The following is a 20,499-nucleotide window of genomic DNA, read 5'->3' as shown; positions in this document are numbered from 1 at the left end:
GTGGACAACATCCTTCCTCTCTTGAATCAGGCTGTTAATTGCGTAATGGTGTAGGGGTGTTCCCTTAGTAATATAGGGTTCCTTAGTACTCAGTACTCATTGTTTAAACACCACAGCCCAAGCAAGGGGTTGTTTACACAACAAGATGAAAACAGGCCAGATTTTATGAATTTTTCCTGTTTGTTTTTTTTCTCACTCTGTACCTGGCCAGTGGTTAGCTAGCATCCTTTGCAGTTGTACAGTGCAATATTACACACATGACTTGGTAAGAGGAAGAACAAGTAGTTCAGACTATGTTGGCATTATTCAGAGAAACTAGGGTAATTGTGGTTATATCCACTATATTTCTATTTCCAATAAACTACATATTTGTACTGAAATTACTAAAATATGTATATTTTGATAAGATAATTGATTCTAGAACACACAAAGCTTGTATTAGAGATATCAATATTTTAGTATCGATCTGCACATCACTATTGAAAAATTAGGGCAGGATTTCATCCTTGAGTCATTGAAACATGGGTGTTACTAACAAAATGGAGGAAGACTGGCAAATTGATGAAGGCTAATCAGAATAGCCCTGCTCAAAAGGCATTCCATTCAACCCGAAGTGAAGAAAGGTCATTTTGAGGGGGAGGGGGGTAGTGGAATGTTATGATATGTGACTAAAAATTCTGAGGGCAATCATTCACTTGCTTCCAAGCAAATGAAAAATATTTCAATGACATTTATGAGTTTGATTGAAACCTTGAGGCTACTTGAATGCATTTGACAACATGAATAGCCAATCAAATGAGTTTTTGGCTACCTCTGAAGGATCCTTAAAGTGTCCCTGTGTATTTTGTTTTTTGGGACAAAGGCAAAATATTCAGTAAAAGCAGAATGACAGTGATATGTGGACATCTCCATTTTGGTGCTTTGCTTTCGTGGCCATCACCTAGCAACTGCTGTACCTAAACATGCAGCTTTATGATGCAAGCACGCTGGAGTTCAGAAGGAAAAAAAGGCAGCATGTACACAAACCAGCCAAAAAGGTGGCAAGGGCGAACAATCAAACTTGGGTTCGGTCCAGGCAATTGAGCTAAGTGTGAAGGCACCCAAAGATTCTTTTAAAGTTTAAGCCTTTTGTAAATCATATTAAAATAAATTACATTCTAAAATAAGTTAGAAATCTGTATTTTTATTCAGAGTTATGTTGAGAAGCAGCATGGTTGCTCAGTGGTTAGTACTGTCACTTCACAGTAAGACAGTCACTGGTTAGAATGCCGGCTGGGGTGGTGCGCTGTGGTGACCCCTCATAAATAAGGGATCATGTTGAGGGAAAATTAATGAATGAATAAGTTGTTGATACCAGTGTTAAAAAAAAAAAACATGTTTTTTTTTTATGATGACTAATTTGATAACAATCAAATCAACATTTATTGCAATTTACAATGAGTTGTACAGAAAGTTTGGCAGTATTATGCAAATGTCCGGCTTGTTGGAGTAGGACCTCATGCTGTAGGATTGGTGATCTTGCCCATAAACAGGATGCTCATGGTGCTGTCCTCTACAATCAGTACCAAGAAGGGCCTATTGAGTATCACAGTGTGTGGCAGGGACATCGGCATTATTTCAATCGTGGTTATAGCTGCTGCTTCTGTGCCCTTCTCATCCACGCTCATAACTGCTTGATGGAGAACCTGCAGATATTGTCCAAAGATTAGTTTCGTTTACCATCAGTGATGCTTCAAGAAGTAGAAACAAGTCCTCACATACCCGAGACACTCTTACTTTGACCTCCTCCGTCATCCCAGAGAAATCTGCTTTGTAATCAAATGCATCAGTCATTCCCATGTCCATCAAGATATCATCCAACTTGGAAGTTGCAGAGATGGAGAATTTGGGCATAAACAGGTCCACAGAGCTAAAAGAAAGAAATGTAAAATGCTATGGTTCATTCCCAAATGTATTCATAACCAACTGACCATGGATCTAAATCCTGAGGTATCAGTAATATTACCTTCTGAAGAGTTTATCATGCCAGTTCTTAAGATGGTGTCTGCAGATGGATTCTTCAAGCTCCTTCATCTTCCCATCATTAGGAAGAACTATCAGCATGGATGTATTGCCTTTGTAGGGCACCATCAGGACTGTAGTTTGGTTGACAGGATCTTGGTAGATGTCATAGCGGCCAGTTCTTTTCATCATGTCAACTTGTACGGTGGTGTCCTGGTCCACTTTGAAGTCAGCTTTGTGGGTCAGTTTTGCATCAAATTGCTTTTCCCACTTGCCTATCAGGATGAAATAGAAAGAATGTTAGCTAAATGTCAAATTGAAAGATGCCTGTGATCAGTAGAAACAAATGTCAATAATAAAAGAAAAGTCTGTTAAGTACCTCTGAAGTACATGTAGTTAATCAGCATCATCACCGTATCTGCATCTAGGTCTTTCACCATGTTGGTTATCTTGTCGTGGGTTTTCCTGGCAATGAACTTGTTGATTTCAGCTGCAGCGATTTCAGGCTTGGAGAAGTCAACGCCGAAGGCTTCGCTGTTGTAGTAGTGCTGAGCATCCTTCAGGAACTGATCCACCACCTTGAAGCCATCTCTGATGGCCACACCAGCGCCGGCCTCCAGCTGCATGGCATCCTGACTGTGACCCAACATGTGGAGCAAGTGCTCATAACCCTCATTTACCTGCTCAGGCGTCAGTGCACTGTAACCTAGACCACTGTAAATCTGTGAAAGAGTGCTGCCCTTGGCACCTACAGCCAGCAAGCTCAAAGCCATTGAGATGCCAACTGGGGAGAAGAAAATGTTCTTGCCTTGGGCATCAGGATTGGATGCAAGTTTCTTGTAAAGGGAAAAAGCGAAGTCAGCATTGTGCGGAGCGAGCAGGTGGCAAGCATCGACCCCCTTGTGGCTGGGATGGGGTTCGTCCTTCCCATGGTGGAGATGGTGGTGGTGGTCAGCAGTGTGGCTACCATGGTCATGGCCTTCATGGCCATCGTGGGGTGCCGCCCAGGCTGTTGCTACCAGCAAGGCAGCAATTGCACAGCAGAATATATTTCCCCTCATTTTTTTCACCTGTGTTTAATAACAAGAGCACAGTAATGTACAGATCAGATACACTTTATTTTGAACCTCACAACCTAGACATTTTAAGTAATTTATGTCAGCATGCCAACCTGGAAGTGACCTGCTTATAAGTGATGAAAAATGTCCAGGTACTATCAATACTTTAAAACAATATTCATATTTTTTCCTGGCTATTATTATTATTATTATTATTATTATTATTATTATTATTATTATTATTATTTGTGTTTTAATTGCATTATGGGACCTTGACCTTTACTACAACAACATTTGATGTTATGTTGTGATATATTGATATACATTATATAGTGATATATTGTCTGGAATGTTACTGTGAATTACAGTACAAAAACCTGAAAATAAACTGCCAGTACTTTTTTGTTATTTTACAGACTATATATTTACCATACAGTAGAGCAGAATTCAAGATCACATAATGCAATTCATAACCATCAATAATTGAAAAACACATAGGAACTACAAAATATGGAAAAGGCTGTTATTATTATTATTTATTTATTATTATTTTAATAAAGCTAAAACAATTATTTGTGATTGTAGAATTTTGGATGTGTATCAATATGCTGTATATTACCTTTCTAGAAGCTTTTAGTGTGGTTCAAGTTTCATTGAGCAAATGAACCAGCAAGTAGTAAAGCAACAAAATTAAAAGCATATGGATGCAACTGTCAGATGTTAATTTTTATCTGGGTTTTTATAATAATACCATGAACTATGAATAGCTTTTTTTGGCATGCAAGTATGCATACGTAAAGCATGTGATGGACTGTGTGCTAAATTTGTAGATAAAGAAGAAATGGCACCTGAAATTGACAACACGATTATTTACATTGTCCAACTACAATTTAATCAAACTAATATTCCACTAGATCTGGAAATGGTAGAAAGATGCTGAAAATGTTACAGAACCTGTTAAAACCTGCATTAATTGTCATAGATGTGCAATTGGATTGGTGAAAACGTATCTTAATTCCAGGTGCAAATTATATCTGTGTTGACTACAAGAAACTTTGCAAATCACTCATACTGTAGTAAGCAGAATGTTAAAAGTGCCGTTAAATAAAAAATCAAAACAATAATGTTACACATATTATTAAATGTGAGAAAAACTAATTATCTGATCACCCATTTCATCTTACATATTATGCATATTAATAGCAGCTATTTAAATGATGTCTGTTTTAGAGAAACAATTAGTGTCACTTACCATCAAAGTCCTTATGACGGGAGACTGTTTGGATGAAGAAGAGTCAATTTATAGACCTTCAAAAATCAGCTAAGTAAAATATTTAAACATTAACCCATTTCCACCCCCGTTTTGTGAACACAATCTCTCATGATTACCTGTTGTTTGTAAGTGATGCAACAGTTTTTAGACTTTAGTTTTTTTTTTTTTTTTTTTTTTCAGTACTGGTTGATGAGATTTAGCATATTTGAACTAGCAATGTGACTGTTTTACTATCAAAAAGGTCTTGGGGCCTTTTCGTTAGTGGTAGTCTAGCATTTAAAAGTACTGTAGCAGTCCTTAATTTGCAGTGTAGGTAATTTTTTATGACATTTCATTTTTATGTGTTTTATAACACCACAAATATTTAACATGCTCATGATACATAACAGAGTATATGCATATATGTGGAGTTATCCACATGTTCATACACAATTGAATGACAAAAAATCTGCAAAGAAAGACACTTAGCATTTGTTATGGGGTGCTTAAAATTAATACACAATTTATAAGGTGGCTGATCTTAAGTTTACACAGTGTTTAAAGTATCTGTTTTTTTTTTTTTTTTTTTTTTTTCAAAGCAAACTTTGAGAGTTGGTTCTCTGCAAACCTGTCAAAGGTAGAAGCCAAATCAAGGTTTTAGGCAGTGTGCAGTGCCACTTACTCTCTACTTTATTGCTTTGTTTACAACAGTTGAAATCAGAACAAAGCCTCTTAAGCTTGTTGTTTATGAAGCTACAATCAACCACGAATAGAATTTCTGGTTTAAGACAGGTCCTTCTACTAGATTATTCTAAAAGATAACTGGCCATTAGTCTGAATAATTTAGGGCTATGTATTATTGTAATTTTCAATATTTTATTTAGTTATTCAGGTTTCTGCAAGATAAATACTGTGTACTGTATCACCATGATGTTATTCATCTGGTCCACTGAAAAGTTAGATAATTTAGATGTCTTTGTCTACTTTTGATAGTGGGAGAAATCTTAAAATCTTTACGACCTTGATCCTGAAAAAAAAAAACAAAGCAAAAATAATAATTCAGGTTTCTAACAGATTTTTAAAACTTTCAAACTTGCTTATATTGCAAATTATACAGCATGATGTGAGAATGACCCACAAGTTGCATGCTAATCATGAACTAACGTTAACTACAACATGAGTTCATGTGTGAATAACAGCTACCCTAATTACTTGTTACATGTTGTTAATTAATGTATTAATTAATATGTAAGTTTAAGCTAAATGTAACCAACTCATGAGCTGTTAATGTATAATTATGTCATGACTTTACTTGGAGGGGCACATCACATTAACTCATCCTTAACTCCTCATAAACTCCTTAAACTGTTGATGTTGATATTGACACTTTTTATTGTTATTCAGTGTGAACTCACTAGACGGACGTGCATAAGGAGTTCATTAAGAATGGTTTAACGATAATGTGCCCCTCCAAGTAGTCACAATATAATTCTACATTACATGTCATGAGTTCATGATGGCTAAAAATAAGTAAAAACTAATTTGGTAATTGATACATTGATTAACAAACAATCATGTACAAACAAGTAATTAAGATATAATTCCATAAGCCATAATTAACACATGAATTCATGTGACTTAGTTAAAGTTAGTTCATGATTAGCGCATGCATTATCTTATAACTAGTTCATAATGAAGTAATGTTTAGTGTACATATAAATAATCATGTAATGTTATCATAAAATGTTACCCAGATAATGAATTGAAGAAAGTAATGGTGTGGACAACATCCTTCCTCTCTTGAATCAGGCTGTTAATTGCGTAATGGTGTAGGGGTGTTCCCTTAGGCAAGGCAAGGCAAGGCAAGGCTAGTTTATTTATATAGCACATTTCATACACAGTGGCAATTCAAAGTGCTTTACATAAACAGGAATAAAAAAGACAAGTTTAGGAAAATAAAATGCAGACAATAAAAATTATTAAAAACAGATAAAACAAATTAAAATGAGTTAAAATAGGTTACAAAAGAATGAAAAAGAAAACGAAAAACATAATAGTGCGATCTGTCGGACGCAGCACAGTGCTCATTCAGTAAAGGCACAGCTAAACAGATGTGTTTTCAGTCTTGATTTGAATGTGCCTAATGTTGGAGCACATCTGATCATTTCTGGAAGCTGATTCCAGCAGCAAGGGGCGTAGTGGCTGAAGGCAGATTCACCCTGCTTAGACTGAACTCTTGGAACTTCTAGTTTATATGATCCTAAAGATCTGAGTGATCTGTTAGGTTTGTATTCAGTGAGCATATCTGTAATGTATTGAGGTCCTTGGCCATTTAGTGATTTATAGACCAGTAATAATACTTTAAAATCTATTCTGAATGTAACTGGCAGCCAGTGTAGAGACCTGAGGACAGGTGTGATGTGCTCTGATTTCCTGCTTCTGGTCAGAATTCTGGCTGCAGCATTCTGGATCAGCTGCAAGTGTCTGACTGTCTTTTTGGGAAGGCCAGTGAGGAGTCCATTACAGTAATCCACCCTGCTGCTGATAAAAGCATGAACAAGTTTCTCTAAATCTTCACTAGAAACAAAGCATCTGATTCTTGCTATGTTTTTGAGATGATAGTATGCTGATTTACTGACTGCTTTGACATAACTGTTGAAACTCAGATCTGACTCCAGCGTCACACCAAGATTCTTGACCTTATTTTTTGTCGTTTGACCTTTAGAGCCTAGGTACGCATTCACCTTGAGAACCTCATCTCTGTTCCCAAACGCAATGACTTCAGTTTTCTCTTTGTTTAACTGAAGAAAGTTTTGGCACATCCAATTTTTAATTTCATCAATACATTGGCAGAGGGTGTCAATGGGGCTGTAGTCATTAGGCAGTAAGGCTAGGTAGATCTGAGTGTCATCAGCATAGCTGTGGTAGGAGATTTGATTCTTTCTCATTATTTGGCTCAGAGGGAGCATGTAAAGGTTGAACAGGAGAGGTGCCAGAATCGAGCCTTGTGGGACTCCACATGTCATGGGTGTCCACCTCGACCTATGATCACCTATACTGACATAGTAATCTCTCCCTTCAAGGTAAGATCTGAACCATTTGAGGACTGTCCCAGACAGCCCAACCCAGTTTTCCAGCCTATCCAGAAGTATGCTTTGATCGACAGTGTCAAATGCAGCACTGAGATCGAGCAATACCAACACTGTTATTTTACCTGAATCTGTGTTTAGACGAATATCATTGATTATCTTTATAAGAGCGCTCTCTGTACTGTGATGTGCTCTGAAACCAGATTGAAAATTGTCTAAACACCCCTTGAAGTTTAAGAACTTGTTAACCTGGTTGAAAACAACTTTTTCAATGATTTTGCCAATGAAGGGGAGATTTGAGATTGGCCTGTAATTGCTCAATAGGGTGTTATCCAGGTTGCTCTTCTTCAAGAGGGGTTTAACAACTGCAGTTTTAAGTGAGTTTGGAAAAATCCCTGAGAGAAGTGAATCATTTACCACTTTTAGAAGATCCATTTCTAAACAGGTAAACACTGTTTTGAAGAATGATGTGGGGAGCGTGTCAAGACTGCAGGTTGATGTTTTTATAATTTGCACCATCTCTTCTAAGAATTTACCGTTAATTGCCATGAAATCAGACATAATGTCTGACTTCTCAAGTTGTGGTTGAGTTTGTTTGATATCATCACAACTTGGCTGATTGAATCAACAGAGTCTGCAGATATACTTGGTGCCAGCGATATGGCCTTCATAAACTGCTCACTAGTGTTCTCATTTCTGCATCTCTTTCTGAAAGAGACAGATCTGTCTTTAATAGCTGGAGTGATCAATATATCAAAGAAAATACAGAAATGATCAGATAGTGCCACATCCTTAACAACAGTCGATGAAATGTGTAAACCCTTAGTTATAAGTAGATCAAGAGTGTGTCCACGATTGTGTGTGGGTCCTTGAACATGCTGAGTCAGATCAAAAGTGTTAAAAACAGTCATCAGTTCTTTTACAGCATTGATTTCTGGATTATCAATGTGAATATTAAAATCCCCAGCAATACTAAAATAATCATATTCAGATGTTACTATTGATAAAAGCTCTGTAAAATCATCAATAAAAGCTGGAGAATATTTTGGAGGTCTGTAGATAATGATTAGTAAGATGCGTGGAGACCCTTTTAGTGCTATACTCAGATATTCAAAAGACAAATAGTCACCAAATGACACTTGTTTACATTCATAGACATCTTTAAACAGGGCAGCGATGCCTCCACCTCTCCTATTAGCTCTGCAAACACTCAAAAAGTCAAAGTTTAAAGGAGCTGCTTCATTCAGAACTGCTGCGCTACAACTGTCATCTAGCCAAGTTTCATTTAAAAGCATAAAATCAAGGCAATTTGTGTTGATAAAATCATTGACTAAAAGTGACTTATTATTGAGTGATCTGATGTTTAGAAGTGCTAACTTAACAGTTTTAGTCGTTTTCACTACAGAAGTCTCAGATATACATTTAATAGACACCAGATTTGAATGATTTGCTATACGGTCTGAAAGAGTCTTTGGTTTTCTGTCACGTAATAAGACACATATCTGCGTAGAGAAAGCTACAGACACACTGGGTTCCTGCTTGTTCTGTAAACATCTGATAAAGACACTGTTACCTAAGCAGGCCCCCGAGACACATCAATGGCAGTTTTTAAGTTCACCAGCTAAAGATGAGGTGTTTTTTGGGACCTGGCGCTGTCGCAAAGACCTGAGGCCTTTCCTAGGTGTAGGGCGAGGTGGGCTTTGAGATGGGCGTGTGGCTTGCTGACTTTTGGTTGCTAACTGGGGGCTAGCAGCAATGGAGTGTGAGAGTTTAGTTCCAGCACACACCACACCTTAGTAATATAGGGTTCCATTAGTACTCATTGTTTAAACACCACAGCCCAAGCAAGGGGTTGTTTACACAACAAGGTGAAAACAGGCCAGATTTTATGTATTTTTCCTGTTTGTTTACTACCCAACAACATTTGAAGGTTTTTGAAAGTATCACCAGTCTTGTGTTCATGCAAACATAAAAAAATGATCATCTCCAAAAATGCTGACATGATTTGTGGGCATAGTGATATTAGACATGTGTTGATAACAATTTACCATGTCAATTTTGGGGCAGTTATGGCCAAATGGTCAGCAAGTTGGACTTGCTGATTCTATGCCCTAGTCCCTGCTGGAATTGAAGGTCAGGATAGTGAATGAATCCCACTCTTTTCATCTTCAATACCCAACTGAGGTGCCTTTGAACAAGGCACCTAACCCCTACTTGCTCCCCGATAGCAATCGCTTCCCACTGTTCTAGGTGAATGCTCACTATGTGTGTTTTTATTTCTTGCTCAAAATGTGTGTGTGCACTTGGCTGTGTTAAAAGGAGAGGACCAATTTTGAGTATGGGTAAACCATTTTTGAAGTGTTTCAGTCAGGTTTCAGGGCTCACCACAGTACAGAAACCGCCTTAGTGAAAATAACCAATGATTTACTCTAAGCTGCTGACCGAGGGTGCGTCTCGCTATTAGTTTTACTCGATCTTAGTGCGGCATTTGATACCATTGACCACAATATCCTCATAAATCGCTTAAAGTCTACAGGTGTCCAGGGACAGGCTCTACAATGGTTTAAGTCATACTTAACTGACCGCTACCAGTTTATGAATCTTAATGGACAGCCTTCACAAATCTGCCCAGTAAAGTATGGGGTGCCTCAAGGATCAGTTTTAGGCCCTTTACTGTTTACAATTTACATGCTACCTCTGGGAGACATTATTAGAAGACATGGGATCAGCTTTCACTGCTATGCAGATGATACTCAATTATATATTTCAACTAAACCTGACGAGACGTCTGAACTTTCTAAACTAACTGAGTGTATCAAAGACATCAAAGACTGGATGACCAACAATTTTTTTCTCTTAAACTCAGACAAAACAGAATTATTACTTATTGGGCCTAAATCTTGCACACAGCAGATCTCGCAACTCAATTTACAATTATAGGGATACAAAGTTAGCTTTAGCTCTACTATAAAAGATCTGGGTGTCATATTAGACAGCAATCTAACTTTTAAAACCATATATCCTATGTCACAAAAACTGCCTTCTTTCATCTGAGAAATATCGCTAAATTACGAAATATGCTATCCATCTCAGATGCAGAAAAGCTAGTCCATGCTTTTATGACTTCGAGACTGGATTACTGTAATGCTCTATTTGCTGGCTGCCCAGCATCCTCTATTAACAAACTTCAATTAGTACAAAAAGCAGCAGCCAGAGTTCTGACCAGGTCTAGAAAATATGATCATATAACCCCAATTTTATCCTCCCTACACTGGCTGCCTGTTACAGTAAGTTTCGTATTGAATTTAAAATATTACTTCTCACCTATAAAACCCTAAATAATCAAGCTCCTGTTTATCTAACCAACCTTCTGTCTCGCTACAAACCAACTCGCTCTTTAAGATCTCAAAATTCAGGGCTTCTGGTAGTACCTAGAATAGCAAAATCAAGTAAAGGAGGTCGAGCCTTCTCTTTCATGGCTCCTACACTCTGGAATAGCCTTCCTGATAACGTCCGAGGCTCAGACACACTCTCCCAGTTCAAAACTAGATTAAAGACCTATCTGTTTAGTAAAGCCTACACTCAATGCATCACCTAGCGGGTTCCACACTGGCTTCTGCATCTTGCTTATATACACGATGAACAGCAGCTACGCTAATTATTCTCTTTATTCTCTATTTTCACCTGGGGATACTCATCCCGAGGTCCTCAGATTATGTGGAGTCACTGATTGGATCCAAGACCAGCGACGTGATGATCCCAAGGATTCCATATCCGGGACCAGGCCATATCCTGAGCTGCTGCTGCGCTGATGGTCGTGGGGAGTGGAGAACATGAGTCGACGCTCCAGGGACAGACGAGTCTTCGCTGAGGCCATCTTCCAGCCTAAACCACGACGAATGAAGTTCTGCACAAGACTTTTGGCCAGCGGAGAAATTAAAATGGTCGTGCCCAACTGAGTCTGGTTCTCTCAAGGTTTTTTTTCTTCACTCCCATCAGGTGAAGTTTTTTTTTCCCTCTCCGCTGTCGCCACTGCCTCGCATGGTTCAGGATTGGTAGAGCTACGCATCGATGAATTTGCTCTTCAGTGTTTGAACTCTCAGTAATGATTAAATCACACTGAACTGAGCTAAACTGAACTGAACTGAACTTAAACACTAAAACCTGAACCACACTGTTCCAGTTACTGAACCACACTGTTCCAGTTACTATGACCATTTATGTGAAGCTGCTTTGACACAATCTACATTGTAAAAGCGCTATACAAATAAAGCTGAATTGAATTGAATTGAATTTTTCTTTTAATTCAGTATCGTGACAAGTCTAATATAGTGAAAGAATCAGTTTATTAACTCGAGTTTGATGAATGGCATCTAAAACGTGTGTTTGGGAAAGAAAACGTTAGTCAACTAGTGCCATTTATCTTAACTTAGCTGAAAATGAACTCTATCCCTTTTTACATTCACCATTCATTCAGAACGGACCTTCGGGTTACCCGGAAGGCGGAGAAATGATAAATCTGTGTCACTTTATCTTTGCTGATAAGATATACAGCCAGTTACACAACATTCCTATGTAACTCCCAACGATGCTTCCGGTTTTCTTCCCACAGCAGCCTCGATTTCGCTTTTGAAAATGGCGGCCGCGTGAAATCAGTCTATAGCCCTTCTCAAAAGGCATTCCATTCAACCAGAAGCGAAGAAAGGTCATTTTGAGGGGGGTGGGGGGTAGTGGAATGTTATGATATGTGACTAAAGATTCTGAGGACAATCATTCACCTGCTTTCAAGCAAATGAAAAATATTTCAATGACATTTATGAGTTTGATTGAAACCTTGAGGCTGTTGACATGAATAGCCAATCAACTATGTATTTGGCTACCTCTGGAGGATCCTTAAAATGGACAAAATAATTTTGAACCCTGTTTGCACTTGTATGTAGCATTCTCCATTTGTGTTTTATTAATGCAACCAATTCCTAACAAATCAGAGTGAATAGGGCTGCAGCAGATCTACAGCTAGTCTACAGCTCCAGCAATCATTTTAGTTCACAATTTCATAATGCTCAGCATTACATTGAGCAAGGTTGTTTTGTAAGGGGCTTCTCTAGGTTATGGATGACCAAGACGATGTATGTTCCACAATGATCTTTGAATAAAAGTCCATCCATCGAGCTTTACAGAGACCGGGTCATATGAGAGTCCTCGCTATCTTCAAAAGGGCAAAGGACTCTCCAACTGAGGAGAAAAGATTTTTCCCTCTGCTACTATCTCCTATAAGCAGCAAACAAACCAAGGTCGCCATGGAGCACTACCGCATCCATGCTAGCTTCTATACTATTCAGTGCTTGTTGTCTATCAGGTTTTTTCCAATTCCCCTGCAGGAGCGAAGATTAGCAGCTTTGCCACTAGCTAAATAATACTATACATAATCTCTTGATAGCTCACTGCTGCGCAGCTAGGGATGCACACAAATGTCCAAACTACTCTTTGGATCTTCGTCCAAGGGAAATGTTGAAAGATGTTGACATTGATTAGTGGCCCTGACCTTGACAGCAAACAAACATGTTCTCAGAAGTTGTTGGCTTGCTGCATGAGGACACAAATCTCACCCAGCCCACGCTCAGTCGTGCATATTTGAACAGTTTGGCCAGTTTTATCTCCACCAGACCCACACACACACACAAAACACAGACTGATCGCTGGGACGAATTGAAAGTGTCATTTTTGAAGCATGTAAACATTTAATAGAAATTGTAGCATGCTTAAACGCCTGATGCAGTGTAAAACTGCTGTTGTAAAAGTATTAGGAAATATTTTTCAACAATGGCTTGGTGGGTAAATAGTTGGACTTGTAATCTGGAGGTAGGTTCGATTACCAGTAGGTGGTGGTGGGATGAGGGGTACGGTAGGGGTGGTGATAAACAGTCCTCTTTTCTGTCTCAAAACACATGACTGTACTGCCCTTGAGCAAGTTACCGTAACTCCAGTTGCTCCCTAGGGTGCTGTGCTCACACTTAAATAATCAGGTGTGAGCAAGTTACAAAATGATTAACACAGTTATTAAAATTGCTATTTGACCATGCAAATACAATATATAATATGTTATTAAAGGGTTATTATTAGGGCTGTCAAAATAGGCGCGTTAACTCATGCGATTAATTTGAAATATTTATTCATTCATTCAATTTCTTTTCAGCTTAGTCCCTTTATCAATCCGGGGTCGCCATAGCGGAATAACCGCCAACTTTTCCAACATGTTTTTATGCAGCGGATGCCCTTCCAGCCACAACCCATCCCTGGAATACATCCACACACACTCATCCACACTCATACACTATGGACAATTTAGCCTACCCAATAGGCCTTTTTCACACTTCCTGGTTCCGGTAAGTGAAGCAGTGTACCACAACATCCGGTTTCAATGCGACGGAGCAAGAAAGAATGGCAGGGTCATCTCATCGCTGTGATTGCTGCGTTCCCAGCTGCTCCAACTCAAAAACGACACTCCTACTTTAATGACCACGATCTCCCGAAAGATGAAGGACAGGGAAAATAATGGATGACAATATTAAAGGGGGTTGAATGCCGTTTCAAGTTATATGCGGAAGTACATTCTTATGCTGTATGCACTTCAAAGCGGAGATTATTATGTTTCATTAAAGACTGGTGGTCTATGGTTTATTTTGATGAGTAATTATAATATAGACAAAACTCCAGTTAAGCTATCTGCCTTCCACAAACAAATGCTCATCATGGTCATTAATCTATAAGCATGATTTATCCCTACATTGTTGTTATTTTGGAATAATAGACAGTTCATACAAATGCAAATCTCTTTTTTTTAATTGGTTTGACAGCAAAATTATTTGTATAGTCAGTTATATAATAAAGATAGTATACTTTTCTTACAATGAAGTCCTTTATTACAAAATCTCAAAAACCCAGCAAGTTTTCAACTGTTATTGGTTCAATTCCTGCAGAGACATGTCATTCATTCATGTTATTTAGAGGTATTAATAAGACCATCCTTCTGATGCATCGTCTTTTGATATTACTAAATCTTATGTCAGCAACTTTTGTTTTACTAAATACCAAGAGTAATGATAGAGCTATTCATACTCTTTTCCAAAAAGAAATCATTACTGTACCTTATATTCAATTTTATTATATGTCTTTATTAAAGGGTGAATTGAAGAAAAGTGTGGCTGTTACCACAGAAATATCATGTTAGACATAGAATTAAAGAAATGTCCTATAAACTCATCCACAGGTTTTATCCGGCAAAACATTGTTTGCAAAAATTTAAAAGTGGGATTGATGTAAATTGTATTTTTGTAACGAATATGAGGAGACAGTTTTACACTTATTTTGGCATTGTACATAGTCAGCTTATGGGGTGAGTTGCAAAATGTATTAATAACGATTCTTTTGTGTTCAAAACCTATGTTGTTAACAAAATTGTACATTCATAAATGTAAATTTTACTAACATGAAACCAGATTTTAAGGTATTGATGACTGAAATATGCTTGCATAATACCAGTATCAACTCTCTAAACAAGAAACTCGACCCACTTTAAAATGTGTGAACTTTACAATGTATTTCATTATTACATATGTTATATTACATTTTGTATATTTGTATTTTATTTATAATTACCCCCTGGTTTGTACATTTTTGTATTGTAAAATGTTATTTGCTGTTCTTTAAATAAATAATAAAAATGAATATTATCCACGAGTAGGAGCTAACGTGTTTCCAGACTTGAGAAAACCTCACGAGCATTAAACAACCTTTAATGTATATGGGGCTCCCGCATTAACCGATAGCAACTCGCCTGTACAGCTACCTCGCCATTCACTATGTCTGACTCTGAATAAAAAGGAAGGAGGGGGTTAGCACAGTTTACAGACGGGACTACTGACATAAAACTCCTCCTGCTGGATGTTAAAAAGCCAGGTTAATTTAGTTTACGAATGGCTTGAATGAGCAGATTTTATGCTGTTGGCTGTGCACCTTACTGGAACCTGACGTTACAAACGCTGTGTAAGACACGTTTTCTGCACAAACTCTGCAAATCGGTATCATCTTTTAAATGCTGTTTTATTAAGGCGGTTTTACACATTCACCGAACAACATCTTCCTGTCCAAATTATGGCAAAGTTGACCGTGAGAAAGTCATCCACAGTCCCGAGGCTGTCATGTCTCTGTGACTCCTAGCGAACCCGGAAATATCGATACACTGCTTCGAAGGGCGCTTCCGGTGTTCAATTCCGCTGTGAAAAAGGTCTATTCACCTGTACCACATGTCTTTGGACAGTGGGGGAAACCGGAGCTCACGGAGGAAACCCACCCGAGCGCAGGGAGAACATGCAAACTCAACACAGAAACGCCAACTGACCCAGCCGAGGCTCGAACCAGCAACCTTCTTGCAGTGGGGTGGCAGCACTACCTACTGCGCCACTGCGTCACACTTTTAAAATAATGTATGTGGTTAATTCGAACTCATTCATTCATTTTTCTGCGGCTTTGTGCCTTATTTATCAGAGGTTGCTACAACAGACTGAAACAACTACTATTCCAGAATATGTTTTAGGCAGCGGATTAACTTCCAGCTGCAACCCAATACTGGAAAATATTCTAACTCAACATATCATATGTGTGGAGAGGTAAGCATCATCGAATACCCAATAAAGGGGGAGAGCATGCTCAGAGCCCGGCGGCTAATCAGCAGGCCAATCCGAAATAATAAGCAACACCTGTTTATTCTAGTGATTGGACCGGAGAGACACCCGTCTTAAGGAGAACGGGAGGAACAGTCGGGAGAGAGAGAGCTGAGCGACGGCCACACAATGGGAGCTGTCCTTTACAGTGATTACATTACTGAAAATAAAAGAAATCTGTTACTTACCTCAACGCCGACCCTGTCTTCTTCTTCCCACACAAAGAACCTTTGTTACAGTGGTGCCGAAACCCAGGAAGAAGAAGAGACCTCGCCGCTAAGATGACCACTCCGTCAACCAGTCCGTTTGCAGACCGTGCAACCACCGTGAACAACCGTGAACAACACCAGGAGATCCTGGACATACGAGCCGAGCAGGAGGAGCGCTTTAAGGTCCTTGTGGAGGCCCAGCGCGAGGACCGCGAGCTCGTCCGGAGCATGCTGAAGCAGGGGATCCAGCCCGGAGCAACATCAGCCACCCACCCTCCCATCACACTACACAAAATGGGGCCACAAGATGACCCGAAAGTCTTCTTAGACCTGTTTGAGAAGATGGCAGGAGCGTGTGGGTGGCCCCGGGCCGATTGGCCGGTGAGAGTCATCCCGCTGCTGTCGAGAGAAGCCCAGACCGCCGCACAGCAGCTACCGGCCGAGGATCTCCTGAATTATGCGCACCTGAAATGAGCCATACTTCAGCGGGCCGGCCGCAATCCGGAGGAACAACGCCAGCGCTTCCGGTCGCTGAAGCTGGAGGAAAGCGGTCGGCCCTTCATATTCGCCCAGCAGCTCCGTGACGCCTGCCGCAGATGGCTGGTGCAGGATGACCGGACCATCGATCAGATCGTCGACGCTGTGGTACTGGAACAGTTCATCGCCCGCCTTCCCTCCCGAACATCGGCGTGGGTCCAGTGCCACCGACCAGACGATCTGGAAACGGCCATCCAGCTGGCGGAGGATCACCTGGTAGCGAAGTCCAGGGTCGGCGAAGTAACCCCTCTCTCTCTCTCTCCCCCTGTCCCTCCTCTTTCTCTCTCTCCTCCTATCCCCAGGCCCAGATCGAGGGGACCGCCCATACCGACTCCCAGGAGGCGGATCCCAGGCCCGGAGCCCCAGCGCAGCACGCATCGCTGGGGCACCTATCGGGATAGAGACGGGGAGGCACGTGGCATGGGCGGGCCTACAGCGATGACGGGTCTCTCTCCGGCCCAATCAGTTGGTCCTGCTGCCCTCGGGGGTATAACGGGAAGGTCTGGGCCGGCATGTTGGCATTGCGGGGGGGCGGATCATGCACCAGAGAACTGCTCCGGCTTTGGATATGAGCCGCACGGTAAGGGTAAGGTGTGTACACGGGGATGTTATTCACTACCCGCTAACGGCAATAGATATTCAATTTCGGGGGAAAAAGCATAGAGTGGAGGTAGCGGTTAACCCGCACCTCAAACACCCGCTAATTCTGGGAACTAATTGGCCTGGATTTAATAGATTATTGGGAGTTTTATGTGCGGGTGTTTCTTGGAAGAAGAAATCGCCAGATAGGGGGCGGGTCGCTCAGCTGGGGGAATCCCAAGCAGTGACGTCACGCGCTGACTCAGAGGAAGGGCTGGGAATTTCCCGGTGTAAAGACTTTCCCCTGGAGCAGTCGCGTGATGATACACTAAAACATGCACTCGAAAGAGTGCAAGTTATTGATGGGAAAATCCTCCAGCCTGATCGACCCCTCTCCTATCCGTATTTTGCAGTTATTAATGATAGGGTGTATCGAGTGACCCAAGACACTCAGACAAAAGAAGATACAACCCAGCTATTAGTACCAAAGAGCCGCCGGGAAATGCTTTTTCAGGCGGCTCATTCTAATCCTATGGCCGGACATTTAGGTCAGGCGGCCACACTAAATCGCCTCATGACCCGATTCTTTTGGCTGGGCATTCACGGTGACGTAAGCAGATGGTGCGCTGCCTGCAGTGAATGTCAGCTGGTAAATCCGCCGGCCACCCCAAAAGCGCCGTTGCGCCCTTTACCAATTATGGAGATCTCCTTCGAGAGAATTGGTATGGATCTCATCGGGCCATTAGAGCGATCCGCACGCGGGCATCGGTTTGCATTGGTTCTGGTGGATTATGCAACCCGCTACCCGGAAGCAGTCGCGCTCCGTAATATCTCAGCAAAGAGCGTTGCGGAGGCGCTGTTTCGCCTCATCTCCCGTGTGGGAATCCCCAAGGAGATTCTCACTGATCAAGGCACCGCGTTCATGTCACGCACGATGCGCGAGCTTTACGGATTATGGGGCATTAAATCTATTCGCACCAGCGTCTATCACCCACAAACAGACGGGCTTGTGGAAAGATTTAATCGCACGCTTAAATCAATGATCCGTAAATTCGTTCACGAGGACGCGAAAAATTGGGATAAGTGGTTGGAGCCCTTATTATTCGCTGTGCGGGAGGTTCCCCAAGCCTCCACGGGGTTTTCCCCCTTCGAGCTTCTCTACGGCAGACAGCCCAGAGGGGTTTTGGATGTTGTTAGAGAGGCTTGGGAGGACGAGCCTTCTAAAAGTAAAAATGAAATTCAATATATCCTGGACCTTAGAGCAAAACTCCACACACTGGGGCGGCTCTCTACAGAGAATTTGCTTAAGGCTCAGGATGACCAACGCCGGCGATATGATAAGGGCACTAAACTCCGTAAATTTTCACAGGGAGATAAAGTACTTGTACTGCTACCCACTTCCAGCTCTAAATTACTCGCCAAGTGGCAAGGGCCGTTTGTGTTCACACGACGAGTCAGTGATCTCGATTACGAGGTGGTTCGTTCGGACAGGGCTGACTCGCGTCAGATTTATCACATTAATCTGCTTAAGCAGTGGAGGGAGCCGGAGGACGTGGCGCTGGCTACGCTTGTTACTAACGAGGATGACCTGGGGCCGGAGAGCTCCGGCCGTGAACGGCCGAGCGCTCTGGTCACCGGGGGCGATCATCTCTCAGCGAGCCAGCTCCTCGACATCCGGCACCTCCAACGTGAATACTCTGACGTGTTTTCGCCCCTGCCCGGTCGTACCAACCTGATTCAGCACCATATCGAGACCGATCCGGGCGTGGTCGTTAGGACCCGGCCGTATCGCCTGCCTGAACACAAGAAAAAAGTGATTCAGGAAGAATTGAATAATATGCTGAAAATGGGAGTAGTAGAAGAATCCCACAGCGACTGGGCCAGCCCGATTGTCTTGGTACCTAAGACGGACGGCTCGGTCCAGTTCTGTGTGGATTATCGCAATGTGAATGCTGTGTCGAAATTCGACGCTTATCCAATGCCGCGTATTGACGAGTTGCTCGACCGGTTAGGTGCTGCTCGATATTACTCGACATTGGATTTAACGAAGGGCTATTGGCAGATCCCCTTATCTCCAATATCCCACGAAAAAACAGCCTTCACTACGCCGTTTGGATTGCACCAATTTGTTACGCTTCCGTTCGGGCTGTTCGGGGCGCCGGCGACGTTCCAGCGCCTGATGGACAAAATACTCGGCCCTCACGCAGCATATGCCGCTGCTTATTTAGACGACATTATCATTTACAGTAATGATTGGCAGCGGCATATGCAACATCTGAGGGCGGTATTATCGGCGCTGAGACGGGCCGGGCTCACGGCCAACCCACGTAAGTGCGCAATTGGGCGAGTGGAGGTAAGGTATCTGGGCTTCCACTTAGGTCACGGGCAGGTGCAGCCCCAAATTAATAAGACTGCAGCCATTGCAACCTGTCCGAGACCCAAGACCAAAAAGGAGGTGAGACAGTTTTTGGGACTGGCAGGATATTATAGGCGGTTTGTCCCTAATTATTCGGCCCTTGTCAGCCCATTGACTGATCTCACTAAAAAGGAGGGACCGGATACCGTCCAATGGTCGGAGCAGTGCCAACAGGCCTTCTCAAAGGTAAAATCTATACTTTGTGGGGGGCCGCTATTGCACGCTCCTGATTTTGCTCTCCCCTTTATTTTACAGACGGACGCGTCCGATCGGGGTCTGGGGGCGGTTCTCTCCCAGGAGGTGGCAGGAGTGGAACGGCCGGTGCTGTACATTAGCCGCAAGCTAAGTAAAAGTGAGGCTAAGTACAGCACCATAGAGAAGGAATGTTTGGCGATCAGGTGGGCCGTTCTTACTCTTCGCTATTACCTCCTGGGTAGGGAATTCGTCCTCTGTTCAGATCATGCTCCTCTCCAGTGGCTCCACCGTATGAAGGATACCAACGCGCGGATCACCCGTTGGTATCTAGCATTACAGCCTTTTAATGGGGGCGGGGGCGCAGATGGCTGTAGCCGACTTCCTCTCCAGGGCGGGGGGGGGGGGGGGGAGGGCTCCCCGGCCTGAGGTGGGCGGTGGGG

At 41.8% G+C, this 20,499-nt stretch overlaps 1 protein-coding gene across 1 annotated transcript; it reads right to left on the bottom strand.

Moving 5' to 3' along the window:
* Window positions 1–1,164: 1,164 nt before the first annotated feature.
* Window positions 1,165–4,333, bottom strand: serpina1l (serine (or cysteine) proteinase inhibitor, clade A (alpha-1 antiproteinase, antitrypsin), member 1, like). Its single transcript, NM_001013259.3, has 5 exons — window positions 4,312–4,333; window positions 2,381–3,071; window positions 2,006–2,276; window positions 1,762–1,909; window positions 1,165–1,685 (listed from the first exon to the last, which is right to left on the bottom strand). The coding sequence occupies exons 1-5, from the start codon at window positions 4,312–4,314 to the stop codon at window positions 1,497–1,499; spliced, it is 1,302 nt and encodes a 433-aa protein (NP_001013277.3). The 5' UTR covers window positions 4,315–4,333; the 3' UTR covers window positions 1,165–1,496.
* Between the last annotated feature and the right edge of the window lie 16,166 nt (window positions 4,334–20,499).

The sequence above is a fragment of the Danio rerio genome, chromosome 20, assembly GCF_049306965.1.
Source record: "Danio rerio strain Tuebingen ecotype United States chromosome 20, GRCz12tu, whole genome shotgun sequence".
In the NCBI taxonomy this organism is placed as follows: Eukaryota; Metazoa; Chordata; class Actinopteri; order Cypriniformes; family Danionidae; genus Danio; species Danio rerio.
The sequence above is the reverse complement of the archived record's forward strand: the minus strand, read 5'-3'. Positions and strand labels throughout refer to the sequence as shown.